The 25,665-nt window shown below is 40.9% G+C and overlaps 1 protein-coding gene across 2 annotated transcripts in view; it reads left to right on the forward strand.

The window, feature by feature from the left end:
• The window catches only part of LOC113405022 (zinc finger CCCH domain-containing protein 13-like), a 59,439-nt gene extending 42,560 nt beyond the window's left edge, over positions 1 to 16,879 (forward strand). For both annotated transcript variants that reach the window (XM_026653477.1, XM_029912015.1), the window contains 8 exons: positions 248 to 800; positions 4,255 to 4,358; positions 4,801 to 5,796; positions 8,856 to 9,365; positions 12,133 to 12,282; positions 13,091 to 13,291; positions 15,273 to 15,436; positions 16,476 to 16,879. In XM_026653477.1, coding sequence (XP_026509262.1) covers positions 248 to 800; positions 4,255 to 4,358; positions 4,801 to 5,796; positions 8,856 to 9,365; positions 12,133 to 12,282; positions 13,091 to 13,291; positions 15,273 to 15,436; positions 16,476 to 16,646 — 2,849 coding nt within the window. In that variant the 3' untranslated portion in view covers positions 16,647 to 16,879. The remainder of the gene's footprint in view (positions 1 to 247; positions 801 to 4,254; positions 4,359 to 4,800; positions 5,797 to 8,855; positions 9,366 to 12,132; positions 12,283 to 13,090; positions 13,292 to 15,272; positions 15,437 to 16,475) is intronic.
• Positions 16,880 to 25,665: the final 8,786 nt, after the last annotated feature.

Raw genomic sequence — 25,665 nt, forward strand, 5'->3', positions numbered from 1 at the left:
GAAAAGACTTGAAATATTTTTAAAATGAAGAAATTTAAGATAGTGCACTTCCCCTCATGTCATTCAGAACCTTTTCCAGCATTCTGCAAGAAGCTTCTGGTTTATGTTTAATGCAGATATCTAGATTGTATCCTTCTACTTTAATAAGAATACAGAAGCTTCTATTCTAATTTTAAATGATTAGTGTACTGTGAGAAGCGTATCTATCTAATTAGTCACTGGCAATGAAACTTGACTTTCTTTACAGATCAAAGACCAAGCTCACCAGTACGGCACCAAGGAAGGAGCGATGACCTTGAGCGTGATGAAAGGAGAGAAGAACGAAGGGTAGACCGGGTTGATGATAGGAGAGATGAAAGGGCCAGGGAGAGGGAACGAGAGAGGGAAAGGGAACGAGAGAGGGAAAGAGAGAGAGACCGGGAGAGGGAGAGAGAAAAGGAAAGAGAACTAGAACGCGATCGTGCCCGAGAACGGGAGAGAGAAAGAGAGCGGGACAAAGACAGAGAACGCGAACGGGACAGAGACCACCGAGACCATGATAGAGAGAGGGAGAGAGAGAGAGAAAGGGAGAGAGAGAAAGAACGAGAGCGAGAGAGGGAGGAACGGGAAAGGGAGAGAGAAAGAGAGCGAGAACGAGAGCGAGAACGAGAGAGAGAGCGGGGTCGTGACAGGGATAAGGAACGAGAACGTCCGAGAGACTGGGAGGACAAAGAAAAAGGAAGGGATGACCGCAGAGATAAGAGAGAAGATGTCCGAGAAGAAAGGAATACAAGAGATGTCCACGAGGAGAGGAAATCTAAGTAAGTGATTCTGCATGTGACTTATTTTCTCACCAAAAATACAAAATACCATGTGATCCTTTAATGTTTCATGGTGTAACTCTCTCTGTTTTCATTGTTGTAAACCAAGTGTTTGCTACGGCACAAGTAGCACATGTCTGCTAGTAGGAGCTTGTAAAGGGTTATGTGTTGACTCCAGAGCCCCTAGCAAATCTCTGAGAGTTCACTCTGTCTCATTCAGATGTTACTGTAGCAGATCCTTTGTTGAGATTCTTGCTTAAATATGAGATGAAACATCTGCTATGTATGAATAAGATAGCATATCCTCCCTACATTTATGGCATTTACTCTAAAAAAAAAATTCATTCTGTATTTAAAAAAAAAATCTAATTAGTTTAAATAATCAATTAAAAAGTTTAGAAGGATAATATAAATTTTTGCGCTTAACTTTTTTCTAGATCCTTCTAGCAAATACAGTCTTGATTCTCCATTGGAGTGATCTCTGTGTATTTCCATTTGTAGGATGCACTTCCGAGTTTTGGGAACTGTCTTTAAAGCAGTGCTCATTGGGGCCACAAGACTAACCTCAATCCTTTCTTTATGTAGCCAGCTGTGGATATTGTAATCTTTTCACTGCACTCAAAGCAATTCCTTGGGTTTTATTCAAAGCTCCTTTAATTTCTCATATATTGTTGGTTAGCTAGTTTGTAAAGGAAATAGCTTGCACTGTTTCACTTTTAGGACCAGATCCTCAGTTGTCCCAGCAATACTTGAGAGAGTCTTATGCTCTGGATCAAGCTGCAAATCATCTCCATTCCACTGGCACAATGAAATAGTTTAATGAAAGGTTTCAGAGTAGCAGCCGTGTTAGTCTGTATCCGCAAAAAGAACAGGAGTACTTGTGGCACCTTAGAGACTAACAAATTTATTAGAGCATAAGCTTTCGTGGGCTACAACCCACTTCTTCGGATGCATAGGGTTTAATGAAAGGGTTACATTTATTTGTGCAGGAGACAGTGCTTTCTTAGGCTATGTCTGTACTACAAAGGTAAGTCGACCTATGTTAGGTCGACTTAGAGCCACCGCATTAATTACTGCGGTGGCTGATGTCCACACTACCGTTTCTGTCAGTGGTGCACGTCCTCACCAGGAGCACTTCCACCGACTGAAGGGGGGCAATGTGGGGGACTGAAAGCCAGGGCTCTCAGGTCCATGCAGCTCCCCACTGGGAGCCCCGCTGCCCCCTCAGGCTTCTCACCTCAGTACTCCCAGCCAGGAGCAGGAGGCAGCTGCCTAGGGCTTCTCACCTCTGGTGGGGAGATCCACACCCAGAGTCTGGTCAGCTGCCATGCTCCTAGCGAGCAGCCGACAGCCAATGTAAAGAATGCAGTGTCTACACAGACACTGCATTGCCCTAACTACACCGACATAAGCCCTACGTCTCTCGTTGAGGTGGTTTTATTATGTCTGCGTAGGAGGGGAGTTACATCAGCAGGAGAAGCATTTCAGTGTGTACACCTCCACTGTTTTGTCGACAAAAGATAAGCCCTCGGTTACTAGTACAAAACAGTGGAACTCCCACAGGAACAAAGAATTGCCTCAAACCTTTCCACTTTCCTTTCCAAGTAGAAGGCATGCTTACAAATAAATGCAAATAAACTAGGGCCCAGTTTAACCATTAGTCTAAGTTAGAGCAACCTCTGGGCTGCTTATACTATGTGCAGTTGCAGTAGCCCTCAAGGGCCCGTTCTGCATCCAGATTTACAACAGTACAGCTGTATTCAGGCAACCAACCCCTCCTTGACTCTAAATTACCAGTGATTCCAGCACTCCAGTAGAATTCTGAGCTGCCTCGTCTTTGCAGCCTGAATACCACTTGAGTCATGCAAAGGAGTGGGAATGGGGGCCAGACTCTGGTCCTGACTCTAGTCCTTTGTTTTTATTTTGGGCTTTGGTCAGATGTCTCTCCAAGGACTTGGACAGGAATGGCAGATTGATTTAAGTGGTATTCATCATGCTGCTACTTCCTCCTGGAAGTAGATACACACGTCTGTATGTATGTACTTCCTGGGAAAAGCTTTTTTTCCCTGGATCATTCTTGGTGTGGAGGGTCTTCACACTTGGAACCCAGACCAATAGGCAGTGGGGGTTCTATGCCTTTCTTACCAAGGTGGTCTTATAAATATGCCAAGCAAGAACCTTTTGGTGTATTGGTGCTGAAACACTTTTGGCATCAAATCGGTTTGTTCCTGTGGAACAAGGTGTGAGTACTCCCACAGTGCCAGGATTTTCCTCAGTGCTAAGAAAGTTCGTTCTACACCCAAAGGCCATTGGGTGTGGGCTCCTTGTTGGCACAATCTCTTCTTCAGCCTCAAGCAAGAACTCCTTTTAAGGTCACTTCTTTGTCATTTTTGGTTGTCTTACCAAGGGCAAGAAAAAGGTCCTAAAGGGTTTTTGGTACTGGAATTCTTAGCATCATCCTAGAAGAAAAAGGATGAAACATCACTAAGGCTATGTCTACACTTCACACTTTACAGCAGCACTTCTGTGCTACTACAGCTGTGCCGTTGTAAGGTACGCAGTGTAGCCGCTCTTTGTCAACAGGAGAGAGTTCTCCCAGTGACAAAATAAAAGCACCCCCAACGAGGTGCAGTAGCTTTGTCAGCGGGCAAGTGTCTCCTGCCAACATGGTGCTGTCTATACCGGCGCTTTTGTTGGTAAAACTTTTATCGGTTGGGGGGGGGGGGGGGGGGGGGGGGTTTGTTTTTTTTTTTTCTTCACACCCCTGATCGACAAAAGTTTTACCGACAAAAGTGCAGTGTAGACATATCCTAAGAGTTTAAGGCTGGTGTGCCCAGCATGGTGCTGCAGGTTATGACTACCCCTCTGGCATAGCCTGGGTTGCTGATTCATAGGATTCTAGGTATCTGTATGGGACCTTTGGCACAAAAAATATTGATATTAAGATCATCTCTTAAACAATACTTACCAGGTTTATAAATTCCCTTTGTCTAAAACAGGGCTGCCCAGAGGATTCCGGGGGCCCGGGGCAAAGCAATTTCGGGGGCCCCTTCCATAAAAAAAAAGTTGCAATACTATAGAATACTATATTCTTGTGGGGGCCTGAGGCCTGGGGCAAATTGCCCCACTTGCGCGCCCCCCCCCGGGCGGCCCTGGCCTAAAAAACAGTCGATCATCTTAAAGAATATTTTGTTTTGTTTAAAAGTTGGGAAGTATCATCAATGAAAGTATTTTAAGTATTTGGAGTGCAAATGAAAACTGATCTTACTTGAAACTTTGTTGTTAATGAATCTAGAAAATTGTGGGACATCTTTTGGTATCTTGTATTTTGAGAGAGGTGCATAGAGTACAGGTGGTGTTATATTACTGATATTTACAGAGATGATAAAGAAATACAGCTGTTGGTTTTTTAAAAGGCATCTGCATGGAATTTGCATTTATTTGTCCAATATAGGAAGCGTCACAGAAATGAAAGTAGCCCTAGTCCTCGTCCATCACCCAAGCGCCGCCGTGAGCATTCTCCTGATAGCGATGCCTACAACAGTGGAGATGATAAAAGTAAGTAGGAGTGCGTTGTCTCTGCCACAGTATACAGGCTAACTTGTAACTATGAAGAAGTTCCTTGCAATCTTAAATAGAAAATGAGGGATTAAGCTTTTCAAAGTGTCTTCATCTCCCTGTTTTTTCACTGTAAGGCTGTTTTTCTTGTAGAGTGGTGGGGCTATGTATTAGACATACTATTTATTCTATATGCTAATTTTGTTATAATGTATTGGTATTGTCCTGGGGCAGTAGCCCCAACATTTGTCTTTAAGAGGCATATCTATTAAAAGTGGAAAAAATCCATCGATACTGCAGCTGTTTAAAAGCTTGAAGAATGTAGCTGGAAATAATGGATTGTTTTGATTGAAACTTCCTTTGGTATGTACAGGATGCACAAAATGTGCATTCCCCCCCTCCCCCCCCGAACAATAAAAATATATATCTTTTCCACTTGTAGATGAGAAGCACAGGCTGCTAAGTCAGGTTGTGCGACCACAAGAATCCCGATCTCTCAGCCCCACGCACCTTACAGAAGACAGGCAGAGTCGAAAGCCAGAGAGAAAGGAAAGTTCAAGACGTTATGAAGAACCAGAGTTCAAAGAGAGGGTTTCTTCAGGAGATAAACAGAGAGAGCAGAGAGAACAAACAGAAGTCACTGAAAGCTCACGGACCAGGGTTCAAGAGAGCTTAGGACATCGCCCTTCTGAAGAACGAGATGCATCTGATAGAATACATGAGGAGAATAAGAAGAAAGCTAAAGTGCAGAAAAAGACCACAAAGAAGAAAAAAGATGATGACATCGGGGTGGAACGGTACACTGAGTCAACTGTAGAAGGGGGCCAGGTCTTTTCACCCAAGAAAGTTCCAAAAAAGAAGACTGTTGAGAAGAAACGTAAGAGGTCAAAGGGTGATTCTGAGGTTTCTGATGAAGAAATTGTCCCACACCATAAAAAGAAAAAAGGCCCAAGAACTCCCCCTGTAACAACAAAAGAGGAGTTGGTTGAAACAGTACCTGAGAAAGCTGTGGCAGTAGAAGCTGCTCCGAAAAGAGAAGACACAACATTTAGTGACTGGTCAGATGAAGATGTTCCAGAACGTGGTGAAATCATTGTTCCAGAAAGAAGCACTGAAGAATCCCACAGAAAAAGCCATAGACTGAGGGGAGAAAAGGTAGAAACCCCACATGTTACTATAGAAGATGCACCTCATCGCAAACCTGTGGATCAGAAGCGCAGCAGCAGTCTTGGTAGCAATCGAAGTCATACTTCAAGCAGACTTCGATCACCCTCCAATGAGTCAGCTCATCGCAGTGGAGATGACCAGACAGGTCGGAAAAGGGTCCTGCACAGCAGCTCCAGGGACAGAGAGAAAAAAAGCTTAGAAATCACCGGGGAACGGAAGTCTAGAATTGATCAGTTGAAACGAGGGGAACCCAGCCGCAGCACGTCTTCAGGTAATAAGATACTGTCTTTATAAAACAGATTTATATCATACTGTGTGAAAGTGAATAGACTCCACTTCCAAATCCTTCTAGCATGGCCTTAAGCTCTTGCTTTTCCTTTCATATCCAGTGAATCATCTTCTGCCTCCATAATAAAATTAGAGGGAATTGAATATTCCTTCAAATTATGATTTAAAACTCTTGGCATCAATAGGGATGGATTATCCCTTTGCTGAGCCTGGAATATTCAACAAGAAATAGCAATTTATGCTGTCAGAGTTAAAACATATTTGTGGAACTAATTAAACTTTTAAATTAGAAAAGCTCTTATGCTAACACAGAGCATAGTAGTAATTTTATTATATAAAATGTACTTTAACAATTATAAACAAATTGAAATTAAATTTTAATATTGAAATTATGCAATGATGTGCATGAAGTTAAATTTTACATGTTTCAAGGAGCTATGTTCAACATGGTTCCTGAGAGAAATTTGCAGTGAAGTCATTAGGTTGCGGCCCTTAATAGAAAATTTAATACAAATGAAAATCATCTTTGTCCTGAACCTAAATAATCAGTTGGAACTGAATTACTTAGCTTTATGCCTGTGGAGAGTGAGGAAAACAGGCAAGAAATTATTTAAGATATTAGGCCCCTTCATTGGAGTGCTACTGTTCTCATGAAACAAACTGGCTGTTGTAGAGCTCCAGCTTTCTTCTTGCTTCCTGTACTACATTATACATAACTTAGCAGTACTGAAAATGCTTTTCACCCACTTGGCAGATGGGGAACATTAGATGTTTGTCTGATAGAGACATCAGTGGATGTTCCTCCATGTGAAAAGAGAGCAGGGAAGAAGCAAGAGCAGCCTGGATGTTGTCAGGACAAAATTGGCATGGAAGACATACATTTGTGTCCCATACTCTGATTTATTTTTTAACCCTTTCAGACGGCAAATAATTTTTATGTTGAGACATAGTCAGCAGTCTGAGATTGCTGCTGTGGAGTTGAAAAACTTGACCTGACCCCTGACCAGATTGCATTGTTTTTCAAGTCTTTATTTGTCTTCTTGTTTGTTTCAGGTAGGCTGTTATACTGAAAAAATTTGATCTTGCTCCCGGGGGGATGGTCTTTTAGTTAAACTTAATTACTAAACCATGAACAGAGGATTCAACCCTCTAGGATGTTAAAATATATCCCCATATTATGTATCCATATTTTATTTACAGATTCCATTTTAAGGTGAAATCTCCATTACCACCTTCTGTGGTGGTGTTTCTGTTGTCCAAATTATTCCCTATAATCTTCTGATGAAAAAATGTGGCTGTGACTTCCAGTTGTTTCCTCAGGTGTCTGGACAAGCCTCCGGAGTCTTTTCCTGCTCTTTCTAGTCCAGTTCGGTTCAAATTAGGATAATAATCATACCAAGCTTCTCCTAAAACTTCTTGATTTAGCATCAAGAAAATACATGGACTTTGTGCCACGCTTTACATACTTGAACATGTCAGGTTTATAAAGGTTTGCCATAAACAAAAGAAAGTATTTTTTCAGACAACGCACAGTCAACCTGTGGAACTCCTTGCCAGAGGATGTTGTGAAAGCCAAGACTATAACAAGGTTCAAAAAAGAACTAGATAAATTCATGGAGGATAGGACCATCAATGGCTATTAGCCAAGATGGGCAGGGATGATGTCCCTAGCCTCTCTTTGCCAGAAGCTGGGAATGGGTGACGGGATGAATCACTTGATTACCTGTTCTGTTCATTCCCTCTGGGGCACCTGGCATTGACCACTGTCGGAAGACAAGATACTGGGCTAGATGGACTTTGGTCTGACCCAGTATGGCCGTTCTTATGTTCTTATAATAAGATACTGTCAAGAACACAAATATACCCATATGAAAACATCTCAAAATAAACAGCATTTACACATGCTATTTAAAGTTATGGATCTTTAAATCCAATAGCAAGCTTTTTATAGGTAATGGTTTCCTTTAAGTGATACTGGACAAAATGGAATATTTGTTTTAAACTTTCAAGAAGCCTTTAAATGGTTTTGCAGACAATTGGGCAGCAGTTACTTGGTCCTCTGTCTCTGTCCTGTACTCTTGTTGCTGGGCAGTGGTTGTGTGTGATGACCTGACACTACTGTCAGTCTTTCTACTGGGTCTTTAACTTCAGTGGGGGAAGAAAGCTATACTGGTAGCTCTTAGTGAATAGACGTGCCAATCTTTGTAATTTGCACATGCATAGGACCTTTCATTTAAAGATTGTTGAGGGCAGATAAGAAATGTATAGAAAATATTTTACCTGCTGTGGAAATATGGCCGTGTCTGTTTGAGTAAAGCTGTTTTAACATTTCATGCAGTGCTACAAAGTACTTGTAAGTGAAGAATACAGTATCTGAATGGAATTGCAAGGGGAAATTAGGCAGAAACCATTGCTTGATTTGAAATGGCTGATGATTACAACTGATCAGGTCATTAGTTTTCCTCTTTTATGGGTTAGAATGCACCCCCCACCAACACACTATTTCCTAGAACCATGCTGGAGAATTGGTTCAGTACTGACTCGGGGAAAATGCCAAACTTCTTGCCACTGTTGGGTATATCCTGGAGGGCCCCAGTCAAATGTCAATCCACATCTTGCTTAAATTTGACATATGATGGGATTACAGAACAAGTTTATTTGCCAGCCATGGCTTTACTGGATTTCAGAATGGCAAATTTTCAAAATGATGACACTTGTTTTCCCTTCTTTTGTTTCACATACAAAATACAGAAATACCTACAGTTTGATTTTAAAGAAGCAGTTTTTAGCTATTGAAAAATGGTTTTTTTTTGGGGGGGGGGGAGGAAGGTGATAATTAAGAGAAGTCATGCCCTTGAATAAGGTCAAATACATAGAGGTGATTTTTATGAAGAAATCTTCATTCTGTTATTCTTGCCCTCAAAGGTCTGTTTTGACATCAGAGTCTGTAAAACTGTTTATGATATTTTTGTCTGTTTTGATACAGATAAATGTGTACTGCATTCACTTGCTACAGTCATGTCTCTTTAATATTTTATTCAGATCGTCAAGATTCAAGAAGCCACAGTTCAAGAAGAAGTTCTCCTGAATCAGATCGTCAGGTCCATTCCAGATCTGGGTCCTTTGATAGCAGGGAGAGGCTTCAAGAACGAGATAGACATGATCACGATCGTGAACGAGACAGAGAAAGGAGGGATGGAAGGCCGAGAGAATGGGACCGGGATGTAGATAAAGACTGGCCACGGAATCGTGACAGAATCAGAGACCGAGAGCGAGAGAGGGAAAAAAGAAGAGACTTGGACAGGGAAAGAGAGAGACAACTTCCTGATACTACTGAAAGAGACAGAGACAGGGACAGAACGCTTGACATTTCTTCTCAAACAGAGACAACAAAGCGCAATGAACCAAAACTGGACAGGGATCATGAAAAGGAATCTGATGGGGTTTGCCGGGATACTACAGCTTTGGAGAAGGAAAGGACAGAAAAGGACTTGGGAACTTCACAAGGATTTGAAGATGGAAATGAAGCTGAGAAAGTGGAGAGCTTAGAAGGTGAGATGTTCTGGAACAGAAACTAGTGTGTCAATTATTTTACGCCTTCCCCTTTTAACATAACATCAAACTACAGTAATTAGAATAATTTTCTACGGAAAGGTCACTCTCTGATATGTAGATTGGCTCCAGCTTTTCCACTGTGGAAGCCGGTACCCTGAGACATAATCCCTATGAGCAGCTTTTTTAGCATGTGCTTCGTTAATTGTGTACTTCCAAAGCAGTCTTGAGACAAATAAACATAAATGAGACAAGGTAAAATTTGCTTAGGCACCAAATTTCTGAATAGTCAGGTGGTTTAAAGAACAAAAATTCCCTTTTCTTCATCACCCCTTTACACCATTAGCCTTTTTCTCAGTGTGGGAGTGACAGCTGTGGAGGATATTGGTAAGAAGAGTTAAAGGGGAAAACTGTAGAAAAATAGAAAGCATTTTAGGAGAAGAAAAATTGATGACAGTCTTATATTTTCCTTCATTTTAAAAAATGTTGCATCATTAAAAGATGTCTCAATCATATTATTTTTTTCCACAGAGCCAGTTGCCAGAGAACTGCCGATGGTATAATTTTAAGATGTGTATAGTTCTTAGCATATAGATAGGTCTTGTCCAGGAATAACTTCAGAAAAGTAATTTTATTCAACACAAATAAAATTTGCTAGTTTTTCTGGCTCTGAAAAAATATGTGCTTGGTTTAAGAAACAAAGGTAATATAGACATGGGCAGCCACTTAAATCGAAAACTACATTTAAAACCCACTGAGGAAGAGCTGAACTAAGTAGCTTGAGTCTTGCCCTTAAGAGAGACTGAATTGTCTGGTTCATTATGAAGCAGGGAAAAATTCCATAACCTATTTGGAAAATCTAAAAAAGCAAGCACAAATTTGTGACTGAATAAGAAACTGTATTCTCAGTGCATGTTTCGTTGACATTCAATACATTCTTTCTGCTATGTTTATATTGTCCATACCATCTCCCAAAGGATCACATACTTTCCTTCCCTAATTATTTTGTCACTCAGTTTTTCCTGGTTGTATTGTATTTTTTTTAGCAGTCTGAAATCTGTTTATATTTACCTTTTTTAATTACAGCATAGTTTTGTCTTAATTTATATCTTTTCCTAGACACAGAATAAAAAACAATTCACTTCCAGTGATTCAAAGCAAAATATTTCTTAAAATGGGAACTAAAACAAAAGGGTGATGCACATTCTTTCTACTGTTCTTTCTCCTGATTATTACCTAAGAACTTTGGTTGTTGGGTTTGAATTATGGCTCATGCACATTTTATGAAACAACATATGTGGCACACAAGGAGGTCATTCGACTTTTGAAAATCAGAAAATATCTGCTCTACTCAAGCATGTAGTTGAGAAAAAATGTGAACTGGTGTGTTCAGTAGTACAGTATTCATAGGGTCTACTAGAAAATAGAGGATGTATCATGAAAATCTGAAGTTTGTTATGCAAGTATTGACACTGAAAATTATGATGAGATCCAGAGTGAAATTTAGTGTAGATTCTAAAAATTTCCCTTTAGAGAGAAACGAGTGTGTATCTTAGTACAACTTTCAACTCTGATGTTGGTGCAGCATCAGCTGTCTTGTTCTGTTTAGGCTACAGTCATTGTGTATAGGCCTAACATAAAATGTGTCAGGATTTAATTACTTAATTATGATTGTGTGTTGAACGTTTAATGTGTTTGCTTCAAGTGAAGACTTTAATGATACCAGAGATGCTGTGCTCCCTTCAAAGCAGTGACAGATGTTCTGAGTAGTTAATTTACACTCTTACTATTGTCTTTCCCTTAGTTTTCTGCATTGATTTCTAATTTCTTAATGTACCAAGGGCAAACAAACTGTACCCTTGGATGCAGCTTCCACACAAGGAGAATTTCACTTCTGGGCGAAAAGGACAGGTGGCAGTATTTCTGCTACACTCTGCAAGGAGAGGGTATCTGTACATTCCAGCTCTTTCTTGATCAGAGTCCTGCTGGCAGAGGCCGCTCACTCAGTGGATTGAATCAGTACATCTCCTAGGTGCCCAGATCCAGAAAGTCTACTCCGGCTCGTAGATGCTGTCTTTGAGGTGACTTATGGAGTGGATGGCCACCAGTTGGCTGTACACATCCTTATCTGGATTGTGGGAACCCATCTGGAGTGTGGGTTGCACGTGGGCGGTGCTGGTGCATAACTGCTTTGGGTGGACTTTCAATCCCAGAGGAGAGGCAGAGTCCCAGCCATTTCTCCATGGGCCGCAAGATGACCTAATTACAATAACTTATGACATCAGTGTGGTGTTTCTAATTCAAGGATCAAATTTAGGGGTGATGTGTAAGGTAGTATAGGTTGCAAATTATCAAACAAGTGAAACAGAGATTAAGGGAACCTGGTGTAACCTTCTTCAAGCTCCTTGCTATAGCTTCTCAGAAAGGGGCTTGAAAGTGTAAGATACACACACCTACCTTCATGTAACTTACACCGCTTTCTGTATTCCTTTTAAATTTGATCCTGAGTATGCATGCTGCCTAACATTGCACAAGTAGAAATTGACTTGAGCCAAGTTAAATTCAAGGGTTTACTATCTGTCAGGTGGGAAAAATTATTTGACCACCCGCAGAACTGAACAGCTTCTATCAGTGTTGAATGTGCTTCCACAAGAAAGCTATCAGGTTTATTTGCTCAAGCCTATACATGCTGTAGCCTAGTTATCAGGATACTGAAATATTAAAAAATGACAGTTTTTAAGCTTGCAGTGCATGTCTGTTTCTGTAGGAGGAGAAGATGAGGCCAAGATAGATGATGTGCAGTCACTAGGGTCTGCTGCTGGAGAATATGAGCCAATCAGTGATGATGAACTAGATGAAATTCTGGCAGGTGATGCTGAAAAGAGGGAGGATCAACAAGAGGATGAGAAGATGCCAGGTAAAATATATAGCAAATCCCTTTTTACTAGTAGTTGAATGCAAAAATTGGACCAGTTGACTTAATGATAAGTGTCTTTGTATCCCATTCGTTATTTTACTAGGGAACTGGTGTGTTTAAAAGGGACAGGAAATTTTAGAGATACTGTAATGGTTCCAAGATTCATATTTTTCAATGTATCTTAATGAATTGACTGCCTATCAACCTATCCAAAGTAGGAAAGGCATTTCATGCTAAATCCTGTGGATATGTTCATGCTGGCTACAATATACCTGCTGTGTTAGACAAAAACACAGCTCCAGTTCTGTCCAGTAAATCACGTCTCCTTAAAGAGCAGATGTATTTTATTGCCTGCACCAATGCTACAGCAGAGAATAGCAGCCAAAGGTCTAATCTATACACCAATCAGTTAAATATTTTGAATCAGGTCCATTGTAGTGTGTTCTTAGTTGTACTATGATTTCTATGCCTAATGAAGCGACTATTTCCAGACCCGCTGATTCAGCAGAGCCCAAGCAGTCTCTTCATTAGGAGGTTTCAAGAATATTAAAAACAGAAATTGGGTTTTCTTTTTAAATACAAGCAGGAGACACAGATTTTGGAGGAATCCCTTAATCCAGTTTACCACCACCATCATGAGTTTGACACCATAATCTAAATTCTGAAGTACGAAAGAATTCACCTTTTGAGAGGGCTTCTGAACAATATTCAGCTGATTTATACTACCTTCAAGACACCAGATGAAGCTAGCCATTCATAATAAGGGATGATGATGTGATAGCTCATTCTCCATTGTATCTTTTTGCAGATCCTGTTGATGTAATAGATGTGGATTGGTCCAGTCTTATGCCAAAGCAGCCAAAAGAGCCACGGGAGCCTGGGGCGGCACTCTTAAAATTCACACCATGTGCTGTTATGTTGAGAGTTGGCATTTCCAAACGACTGGCGGGCCCTGAACTCTTCACCAAAATTAAAGAAACCTGCCAGAGAGTTTTAGAAAAACCTAAAGGTAATTCTGTTTCCCGCGGGGATAAAATTCCATCCCAGGATTAGTAAAGTGGCAAAGCCCTGGCTGGGATGATTTAGTTGGGGTTGGTTCTGCTTTGAGCAGGGGGTTGGACTAGATGACCTCCTGAGGTCTCTTCCAACCCTAATCTTCTATGATTCTATAAAGTGTCTTTGAAAAGAAAGAACTAGTAAGCATTATAGTTTCAAAATGCACATAGATTTTATGTTGATACTTGCTGGTATAAGTATATATTTGTATTATTGTAGTGGCTCCATTGATTTAGGTTGATTTGTGTTTAACTTTTTCACCTATTCATATACATGGATCTCTTGCTTCTATTAGTGAATTGAAGTACAAAAGAAAGAAAACCCCTTTTGGGATTCTTGTTTGTTTATCCATTTTCTAGCAAGTGATGGAATTTAAATCTCTAGTCTTTATTTAGTTGGTTCCTCCCCATCTACTATTTACAACTGTTTCCTCTTAGGACCCAGGTGCTTAGCTGTGAAACATGCTCTTTGAGCAACAGCATCTGGTACCTTGGCAGACTCCTGGTTACAGGCAGGCTTTGAAGTTGCCTTTTGGTCTGTCATTTACTTGAGTTCCTGATTAGCCATCTGGATTGTCTTGGCAACTTCATTGTTATTTTCTTTGACCCATCCTTGATTCTGAATACTTTTTTACTTTTATCTTGTCTGAAAAATGTCCTGCTCAGCTTGGTCAAAAGATCACTTTGTAAGTGGATTAAAAAATGTGTCCCCGTGTCCCTGTATGCATTCTGCCTAGATCTCTGCAGTAGCCTTCAAACCTTTATCTGTTAGACTTGTCCCAGGTCTCTTGCTTTTTACAGTGCCATATGTGAGACTTCATGTAAAATGCTCATGCTCTCTGCCAAGCACCAAATAAAACAGTTTTTGATATTTAGATGTCACTGAATTGTACCTAAGGCCATGGTTTTTTTCTGTAGTATATCACATTGGTCTTTGTAACGTAAGTTTTTCGGTCACACTGTTATGCTTTAGTATGTTATCCTTTTGTTTTTACATTAATCAGAGATGGGTTTGGATACATCCTCTCCTTTTTATTCTTGGATTGATGGCAGTGTTATCTGGGTTAGAGGTTGTGACCTAGAAAAGATTAGAAAGAAGCTCAGGTCCAAATCCACACTTCTCTGTGATTCCCCCAAGAAAAAGCAGTGGCAATGGGGCTGGCCTAATTGTTTTGCTGCTGCTGCCCACTGACACTTCTGGCAGAGATATTATACAGAACATAGAGGAAGTATTAATGCTTCCATTCCAAATAGCATTAACAGGGTAGTTTTTGGGGGGTGGGAGCGACTCATAGGAAGAGTGTGCTGGTTAGAATATCTATTTCCTGACTTGTTCTCCATGGTTCCTGGGCACCTTTTTGCCATCCTTTTTGCAGAGAGAGAAGTGGCAACTGCACTAAGGAAAAGGGAAATATTCTACATCTCACATCTGTTTAGCCACATCTGGCCCATTTTGATGGTGGTGTACCCATTGGTCATACACAAAAGGGAAACATAGGACTTTGATTAATGCCAACTTTGAACCCCCTTGTCTTCACACCCACTCATCTGATCATGGAGGAAGGCCATTCTAGAGCTGTGCCCAAGTTTTTAACCCTCAGTTATGACTGCCATCATAGTCCTTTCCCTCCAGTGCGGAAGGTGAAAGCACACTCATTCTAGACTCTTCTATTTAATGCTGCTCCACCAATCAGTGGAAAGGGTGAAGTGAGGAGCTGTTGTTTGTATTCTTCTCAGAGGTCAAGAGTCACCTTGTCTCCTATTTCCTCTAACACTGAGTTCAATTTTGGGCAAGAATTTTAGAAATAATACATGACTAGGGAGTCTGTAAATCATATGTGAGAATTTTTACCTTCAATAAATTCACTCTTCTGTGGGACAAAAAATATTTCACAGTCGGCAAAGTTATTCTTGTATATGCTGATCTCTTTGTAGATGCAGAAAATCTGTTTGAACATGAACTTGGGGCCCTGAACATGGCTGCATTACTGCGAAAAGAAGAGAGAGCAGGTCTTCTTAGTAACCTTGGTCCTTGCTGTAAAGCCCTGTGCTTTAGAAGGGATTCTGCAATTCGCAAGCAGCTAGTGAAAAATGAAAAGGCAAGTGCATGGATTACATAAAGCATTCAAAATATAAGAACATGAATTGTCTTTGCCTTCAAAATATTTCTACAATGATATAACCCTTTCTTCTGATATAGTTTACATGTTATTGCTGGTCTATTTTTCTGTTCTCACCTCCCTGCACGCACAAATAATTAGACTTGGCAGAATTTGATTATTTTTTTTAAATTTCAGTGGATAATATCAGTGTTTATATTTAAGCATTTTTTTCAATATATATTGATTTAAATTTTCACAGTTGTGCAAAATTAAGGGAGTGGTCAGGTCAGACTGTAATTGGCAGCAGATGTTGACATTCACAAAATTGAAGTTTTATAACCGTTAAAACACAGGTTGTCAACATCACGTCAAAACATACAAAACCAATATCCTTAAATCAAAGTGATTTCTCAAGCAGCTTTTTTTCTTTCTTTTCCTATCTGTACTTTTTGATTATTGATGGAAATATTTTTTGTCTGTGTGCGGTGAAATCAATGTTTACTGACCAAAATCTAATGGAGGACGGACTTCCATTGGTATTAAGTGGTCATGGGATTTTTATTTTACTTTAGCCTAAGGGATTAATTTCAGATGTGTGACTAGGGGTGAGTGCTCCCTCGTATGCTAGATTTTATTTAAATTCCGGGAACACGCTTTTATAAAGGCAGAATATATAAATTAAAATAATTTAAAGAAATGTGGTTTCAGGGATGGTTTTTGAATAATCCCTTGATGTTTTTGGATTCTATGGGCTTTTGTACAAATAATGTTTGTAAAAGTATAGTTTTCTAGTTTAGGAATGTTACTAAATATTTGTTCCTGTAAAATGTTTTCTCTAAGGATTTGTCAGTTGTCACATGCTGAATTAGGTTTCCTGACTTTGCATGTCAATAGAGAAGGCAAAATGACTGTTAGAATTAATGCTAGGAGGAGCCATTTCCAAGCACATACGGTTATTATTTAATTATTGAGGGAGTCTAATATCTCAGCCCACTTGTCAAAAAGCCACTAATTTTTCTTTCTTCAATCCAAACAGGGCACAACAAAACAGACTTACACGAATTCCCCAGTAGTAGACAGTGACTTATTAAGGTTGAGTCTACGGTTATTTAAACGCAAGACTCTGTGCCAAGGTCCTGGGCAGGAAAAGACAGAAGATAGTAAACTTCCACAACCAAATATCCAGCAGGAAGTATGTGTGTCTTAAGCCAATGTCCACTTTGGAACTCCATCTAGTTTATCTCCCATCAGTCATGTTGATATTTATACCCTTTGAACTTTTTGATTTGGTTGGAAAGCAGCTGTAAGACACTGAAGAAAAGACTGTTTTTACAGGTAATTCTATTATGTGTTTGGAGGGAATAATTAATAGTAAAAATACAAAGATCTTTGTTTTCAGTTCATTTCAACTTTTATAACATTGAATCTTACAATGTAACATATACCCGTTTTATGCATCAAGTGTAATAATTTCAAGATGTCCATTTTTAGAAGTCTATTACATCACCTGATATTAAAGGAAGAAGAAAACTGTCTGTGTATCTTTTTTTCTCCATTCTGAAATAATTTTTCATGGGACCAGTAATTTATATATTATTACAGATACTTAAAAACAATGTGACCGTCAACATGAAATCAAATCCAGCCTTTTTTAGGTAGCTCTGCATAAAGGCAACACATTTTTACCATAATGCTTTCCTAGTGTGTAGGCATCCAGCTCTCAGTTATGTACAGCAAAATGCTAGTAGTGTAGCTTTTAGCGAATCATATTATTTTTTTAAAGAAAATATGCAGCTTTGTTGTATGCACATGTGTAGGTATATTTATACCTGTATAGGGTATGCCTTTGTATAAGTTTTACCGTTTTGGTTTTATGCTTATTAAAGTAAAACATGGCCCATTCAAAACTTACGTTCTTTCTATCTCTTTCACGTTAACATTTTTGGGGGCTTATATTACTTTAATTCTGTTGGGGTCTTCCCCATGTGCTTTATGAGCAATTAATCTCTTTTTGTGATTTAATGTGTATTTTAAATACACACCAGTAGTCTAAACTGAGCAAGAGTTAACGTGCCTGTTCTGTCGAGGCTTTAAAAGTGCTCTAGCTTATTTTATAGCTACAAGGCAGCCTTTGAGCTGAATGTATTAAATCATAGCTTCCAATTGTGTTAGTCTATTTTAATCTCCTTTTCCAAAACACACACACTTTATTGCTAAAAACAGTCGTGTGAGAGACTGCAGTACACAAAATAGATTCACTGTTTGGTATTTAATTACAATGAACTTTCTTTATTCACCTTCCCTATAAAACAGTCAGGGTGTGTATACACATTGAACGTGTAGAAGAATATTTTTCACTTTTCCCTATAAAGAATGCAAAATAGAGTAGGTCTGATGGGCTAGTGGTGGAGTGTTTCACTCAGTGGCTGTTTGCATTAAGGGCCAAATGCAGCACTGACACACGTGTGTGTGTGTGTGTGTGTGTGTGTGTGTGTGTGTGTGTGTGAAGATACCCCTTCATCTAATGGTATTGCATGAAATCAGCACTGAATTCAACCCTAATAATCAAGTATGCTCTTTTGCTTCCAGTATGACAAAAAATGTGAGTGCTGTGGAGAGGCTTTGCTTTGCCTGTGAATGTAGAAGTGCATTACAGTGCTCTGCAGGAAACCTGGATGCTTTGGGAGTAGCAGTGAGGGACTCTGAAAAGAGTTCTATGCAACCTATCTCAGTCATTGCAACAACAGGCCCCAAAAAGTGATGTGAATGTGTTTATAGGTGGGGAAGTCCTCTGGTTTTGGAGAACATAAGAGTTTCCAGGAATCCTGTCTGAGAGAGGCCAATTCAGAATATAAGTTACAAAACCCTCATAGTGCATTTAGCTAATTTTACAATAATTTAGGGAAGGGGAATTTCACTTCTGTCCACTGGCTGTAAAACTTTTAGTCTAACTCTATTTCCTGAACCATTCCTAATGTTATCAGGGATTGCATCAAGAATAGCCTCTCATCTTTTATGAGCCTTGCTGTTCCAAGAAACAATTTTTTTATGCCATTACAAACTGGTTTTGCTAATTTGTGTCCTGAAGTGACATTTCTGTAGCTGAAGTGGGTTATTGTAATGATTCTAGCAGTCTCCTCAAGTTCTTTCAGTGGTGACTCATTACCATCACTTTCAGTGTGGTGTGATCAGTCATATGCGCACACTGTACAGTATTTGTATTCTAACCTGGAATTTCTATTAATATGCAGTCCACCCTATTGATGATATACCCAGTGGGTGCTAGGAGGTTTTCAGGCATCTTTTTTTTTTTTTTAAGAAAACACTAAAACAATCCTGGCTCTGAAAAGGCTTTAGTGCAGTAGTTCTCAATTTGCTGCCTGTAGGCCACTTGCAGCCCAATCAGCACACAGCTGTGGCCCATGTGACATCCTCAGTACCATACAGGTAGTATATATATGTGTGGATGCTGCCCACGTTCTACACAGAGGGCTGCATATGGGGCCCACAATGGTAAATAGGTTGTGAACCACTGCTATAGTGTATACCAGATATAGTGAGTGTGAGCAACAACCAATGAGATAGGAATGTGATAAAATTAGTTCCATTTGGTTACTCTTCTGGTCCTTTCCATTCAGAAATTTTTCTTTTGGGCATTTATAGAATCCTTATAACTGGTTGTCTAAATCTTTCCTGCTATAATACAGATTGCTGCAAGGCTACCAACTTCTTTTTCAACGACGCATTCGCCCACTGATTACTTCTAAAAAAAATATTCTAGAGCCAACTAGGAAGGTCTCCATTGACTGGAGTTTGAGAGCCATAGCATACCTCCTGGTACACCCTCTAGCCCTGTGGTTAGCACATTCACCTGGAATGTGAAAGAGCTCGGTTCAAGTCCCCACTCTGGGTCAGAGCAGAGATTTGAATTTAGGCCTCCCATAGTGCAAGTGAGTGCCCTAACCACTAGGATTATTTTGGGGTCTAGCTTCTCTCTCTCTCCGCTGTTGGAGCTGTTCCTCTTTGTGTAAATACTTGAATATTCATTGGCACTGAGAGAGAGACTCTATAGCCTGGTGACTAGGGCACTCACCCAGGAAGGGGCACCCAGGTTTTGGTTCCTGTCATCTTGGAAAGCACTTTGATTCTGTTACTGGATGTTTCTACAGGCTTCAAGGTAGATTATGAAAATCTCTATCCAGCCATCACCTGTGGGACTGATATATTTCTCAGACTCAGGTCTTGGTCTCCCCTTTTTATTGAAGCTCTTCAGAGATCTGCATAATCTTCAGAGATGTTCTGCTCATTTACATCTTCATTATCTCATGATAGTAGAAATCCCATATTTTCCTAGGCTGTTTCCTGTAAGAAACCTAAGGGATCCCCTTTTGTCCTATATCCCAGGCCTCTGAGCAGTCTCAAACATTCTTGAGTTGAAGAATGATCTAGTAGTTAGGGGACTGGCCCAGGATGCAGATGATCTAGGTTCAATTCCCTGCTTTGCCAGGGACTTCCTTTGTGACCTTGAGCAACTCATTCTCTGTGTGGCTCAGCACCCCACTTGTAAAATGAGGATACTTCCCAACCTCATAGGGGTGTTGAGGATAAATATATTAAAAAGATTGTGAAGTGCTTGGAGATCTGATGAAAACTGCTATATAAGAAATAGGCATTATTATAACTTTTTGTTACTCACCCTGGTTTCCACCTCTGTTGTTATATGCCCTTCCTGTTTGGGATGCAGTCTTGGCCTTACTGGTCAGTGTGGAATCCTCAACATTTTCCAGCTCCTCCTTCATCTAGATCCAAGTCTAGGAATAGCTCATCTCCTCCTAAGGAACCATTTAACCAAGGGCTCGTCCAAGAATCTGAGCAAGAGTCTCATTCTGTAAAGGAAGATCTTGTGGCGGAATATGAGACTCAACCCTTTCCCTTGGCTATATCATCTTCATCCCCAGATGAAGTGGTAACTCCATCTGCTGCTTTGGCAATAGATAATTTCAAGGCCTTTCAGGACCTGCTTAAAAGAAGGGCAGAGATGTTAAAGAAACTCCTCAAAGTCATTAAAGTAAGGTCTCCTACATTATTTGGCATTTTACATCCAGTTTCCCAAGGCTTGCTTGGCCAGGCCAATCAATTAGGGTATTCTTGAGCCTGCTAAAGATATGTGACAAACCCATGTGCCATGTAGCTTAAAAAAAGCAGATAATAAATTCCAAGTTCCCCATAAGGGGTTCAAATATTTCTTTTAACACCAGTCCCTGCCTCTGACACTGCAGCCAAGACTACGGCTACTGCAATAACTATGTGCAGAACATTGTGGCTGCACTTGTCAGAGGAAGGGACTGGATGTGAACAGAAATATTCAAACCCCTTAGGGGGAACTTCTCCAGATCTTGACCAAGAACCTGCCTTTTGAGAGCCATAATCGTTTCAACTCTGACTGACCAAGCACTTCCTTCTTTGAAGGGCTTGAGAGGAAAACCTTTGATCTCTTGACCTTTATGCTCCATACCAGAAGAAGATGCAGTCTATACCCTCTCATCCCTCTCAAGATACTTCCTATGCCCTTCGACCAGTACCATCAGAGGGCTCCTGATCTGCATAAGAGACCTAATTCCCAAAAGAAAAGAGGCCCTCTGTCTGCAGGCACTATTCACTCTTCATCAGGCCAAAGGCCACAGGATTGATGCCACAGTTGAGTTGTGGACAAGCTTGTGGAGATCTATACCCCTTCCTCCATCCCTTTGGGAATTGCCTTTCTTTTTTGTGGATGTGTAGGCAACACTTACTACTGACCAGTGGGTGTTCAAAGTTTTCCAGGAAGGATTTTCAATTCAACTCAGCACCCCTCTACCTTGTCCCTCTTCCGAGACATTTCCCATGACTGTGTTGCAGGAAGCGAGAGTTTTTTCGTCAGTGGGGTGTGACTGAGACAGTGCCTCCAGCATCTTGCAGCAAACAGTTCCTTTCCTAGTACAGTACTTCCTCAATCAAAATAAATAAAAGGGGGGTTGGCATGTCACATTAGACCTCAGACATCTTGACATTCATCTGTTTAAAGTTTCAGCTGTTAACCTTTTTTGTCAATTCATTCACTAGATCCCATGGCCTGGTTCACAGCTCTCAGCTTGCTTGAATGTGGCAGTCCATCCAGTTCAGTGGAAGTTTCTACGTTTCATGCTTAATAGACATTATCAATTCAGAGTTCTACTTTTGTCCTTTCATCAGTCCCAAGGGTGTCTTCCAAATGCCTTTCAGTGGTAGCAGCTCACCTGAGGAACAAGACCTTCATGTATACCCATGTCTTGATGACTGATAGATTTGGGACGCACTTATCAGCAAGTCATCAGACATTCATATGGCACAGTCTTTCATTCATTCATTGGGTTCAAGATCAATCAAGAAAATCCACTCATCTCAATCAATAGTTTATAGGGGTAAACTTGGACTCTATTTTGGCAGGAGAGTACCTTCCTCAGAAGATGTTTTGCATGATGACTCATTGCTTCAAACCTCTGCTCCCAACCAAGAAACTTGGTGAAAGTCTGCCTTAGCTTGTTGGGTCACCTGATAGTCTGCACTTACATGACTCGGCATGCAGGACTGCCCCTCCATCCTCTTTAGAGGTGACTCAGATCACTTTATCATACAACCAGAAAGCATTGATTTACAGGTAGAAGTTCCTCTAAGGGTGCTAACATTGCTGTGTAGGTGGATGGACCGCCTTCAAATTCAGCAGTGTTCTATTTCACTTGCCACCTCCCTCAAGGATGGCAACAGACGCCCAAGCAGGGTTGGGGAAATCATTTAGATGACCTCTGGATTCAGGGCCTTTAGTTTCTGGCAAAGTCTCAATTACACATAAATTTATTAGAGCTCAGAGCACTTTGGCTAGCCTGTAAGACTTTCCTGTCCATGCTGCACCACTGCTCATAACAGACCATGCAATGGTGATTTACTATGTAAACTGGCAAGGCGCTGCAAGATCCCATTATGCCAGGAAGTGATTCTTTTGTAGGAATGGTGCATTCTTTATCAAAACAACATAATAGCCATTCATCTCTCAGGGTCCAGAACAATTTGGCAGATCATTTGAGCAGAGAAGGGGCTCCATAACCTGAGTGGGAAATGAAGAACTGTTCTAGATCAAGTACTCCGGAATTAGGAGTCCTCTTCCATAGGCCTATTTGCTGCCAATGTGAACAAGAAGTGTCCTGTAGGGCCTATTTGCTGCCAATGTGAACAAGAAGTGTCCTGTAGTTTGCTCCTGAGGAGGAGTGAGTCAAGGCTCTCTGACAGATGTAATTCTGATTCAGTGGAAAGAGGCGCTGCTATACGCTTTCCCTCCTATTGTTAATTTCCAGAGTTATCAGGACAAGGCCCAGGTAATAATGATAGCTCCAGCCTGGGCACATCAGGTTTGGTTCTCTGACCCGATGCACCTTCAGTCTTCCCACCTTTTCCGCTTCCAGTCTTTCTGGACATCATTTCAGAGGACCAGGGTATAGTGCTACATCCAGACCTGAAATCTACATCTGACTGCATAGAGATTAGCTGTCTTGTTTCTCTTGTTAGAAGATGTTTGATGTGAGTTCTAGAGGTTTTGATTCAGAGCAGAAAGGCCTGTACCAGACTGACATAGTACTAAATGGAAGCGTTTCTTGTGGTCCATTCAGAGATATTCAACTTGCAGGATCTGTCTCAGTTTCTCTGGGCTATTTATTGTTTCTAAAACATTCAAAACTGACATTCAGTTCTGTTATGGTGCATTCGACTGCTATCTTGGAAAGTATCTGCAAGTTGAAGGGCATTCAGTTTGTTTCCAAATTTCTAAAAGGGTTGCCTTATTTATTTCCGTCAGTTAAAGACTTTTTTCGACCTGGGATTTGATTGTGGCACTGATGCCCTCAATAGACCTTCCTTTTGAACCTATTTTGTCATGTTTGTTGTATCATTCCTCTATAAATACAAAATGTTTAGTGGCTATCACTTCCGCTCACAGAATGAGTGAGGCACAGGCTTTAGTGGCAGCTCTTCCCATACACTGTATTTCATAAAAGTTACTCTTAGGTTGCATATGAAATTTTTATCAAAAATTGTTTTGTATTTTCGTTTGAATCCAGTTCAGAGTTACCTGTATTTTTCCCCAAAGCCTAATGACTCTTCTGGAGAGACTAAGCTTCATATGCTTGATATTCTTAGAGGTACACCTCTACCCCGATATAATGCTGTCCTCGGGAGCCAAAAAATCTTACTGCGTTATAGGTGAAACCGCGTTATATTGAACTTGCTTTGATCCGCTGGAGCGCGCAGCCCTGCCCCCCCCGGAGCGCTGCTTTACCGCGTTGTGTCCAAATTCGTGTTATATCGGGGTAGAGGTGTATGTCCTTTCTGGAAAAAAGCCATTCTGGAAATCTGCCAGGCTTTTCATAGCTCCTTTTAGTAAATCCAAAGGATGGATTACTTCCTCTCTCAGGCTCTCAAAGTGAGTTTCATACTCTATTAATATCTCTTATGTATTGAACAAACTACCCCTTTAGGGCACACTGCTCAGGCAACATTTGTAGCATGTTGGAAGGGTGTGTGTATCTCTGGGATTCGAAGGACCATCCTTCTTTAGATAGGACTCTTATCACACACCACCTTGAGAGGCAACTACTAGTTAATGGCCTACCATGGGATGGATGTGGACAAATGCTCGAAGAAGAAAGAGAGGGAATACACCTTACAGTAGCTGGAGTTCTTTGAGATGACTTTGTGCACACAGGTGCCACAGTCAGCCTCCTTCCCCATTGAGCCAGTCTTTTACCTGGCTATCTGTGGTGGGTGGGGCTGCTTTACCTTTTATACCCTAGGGAAGGTGGTGTGAGGGAAGGGGGGAGACACGTGAGGCCACAATGGACATTGGTGGCTAAAAGATTCTGGGTTTGTGCCCAGGGGGAGCATACATTTTTACAGTACGGAGCCATGTGGACACAGGCATCTCAAAGAAGTCCAGTTACTGTAAGGTAAGTAACCTCTCCTGGAAGGGTGGGGCACAAATATGGGTCAGGACTAGGTGTGGTACAAACAGTTCAGAAAGATGGTCCCTGTCCTAAGAAGCTTAGAATCTAGTAAAAGATGAAACAGACAAGGAGAGCACAAAGAAACAGTAAGACAATATTTGACAGTGTGATGGGCTGCAGTGCTAGCGCACCAGCTGCCTAACAGCTGTCCAGATTTTTTGTAGGCATGATGGCAGAGGAAGGTTTTGAGGGGGCAATCAAATCCATAGATATGGAAAGGATGCTACTCAAGAAGACAATCTCAGAAGGTATAAGGACTGCTGAGCAACAAGGGAACCAGAGAGGCAAGGAGTAAACCGATCTGTCTAAAGGGAAATGTTCAAGAGATTATTCAAGACAAACAGAAATCCTTCAAAATTTGGAGATTTGACACTAGGAGGACACATTATAGCAGGTAAGATGTTCGAAGGGTTAAGATGGAATTCAGAGAACAAATAGCTAAAAGTATTTAAACAAAAAGATCAGGAGCAGGCAGCTCACTCCTCCCTCCCACCCCCACCAAAAAGTTGGTGTTGGTTTCCGAGGGGATAAAAGGAGCAATTAAGGTTCTGAGACACTTAAATAATTTCTTGCATCAGTCTTCACCACAGAGGATGTTGGTGGAGATACCGACCCCTGTCCTGCTCTTTTCTGGCAACAAAGGGCTTGTCTTCACTGCTGAGTTACATTGGCGCAGCTGTGCCGGTGTAGCGCGTCTGGTGAAGATGCGCTATGTTGACTGGAGGACGCTCTCCTGTTGACATAAGTACTCCACCTCAATGAAAGGTGGAAGCTATGTAGGTGGGAGAGCATCTCCCTCAACAGAGCATGGTAGAGACACCGCTTTGTCAATGTAACTTACATTGCTTAGGGAGGTGTTTTTTCACACCCCTGAGTGACGTAAGTTGCATCAACTTTAGTCTTTGATATTACCTCACCTTTGGGTTTGTCTACACTACCACTAAAGTGTCAGAAGATGGGCTAGAACAAATTGATGATGTAAAAAGCAAGGCATCCCTAGACCTAGATGGCATACATACAAGAATTCTGAAGGAGTTGTGAAGTGGCTGAGCTGTTGGCAGAAACAATCGATCTCTCATTAGAAATAGCTAGTGTACGAGAGGAGTGTTGGGTAGCAAATGTTGTACCTGTATTGAAAAAAGACTCTGGCATCATCTG

The sequence above is a fragment of the Terrapene carolina genome, unplaced genomic scaffold, assembly GCF_002925995.2.
Source record: "Terrapene carolina triunguis isolate 2854851 unplaced genomic scaffold, T_m_triunguis-2.0 Scaffold18, whole genome shotgun sequence".
NCBI classification, from domain to species: Eukaryota; Metazoa; Chordata; order Testudines; family Emydidae; genus Terrapene; species Terrapene triunguis.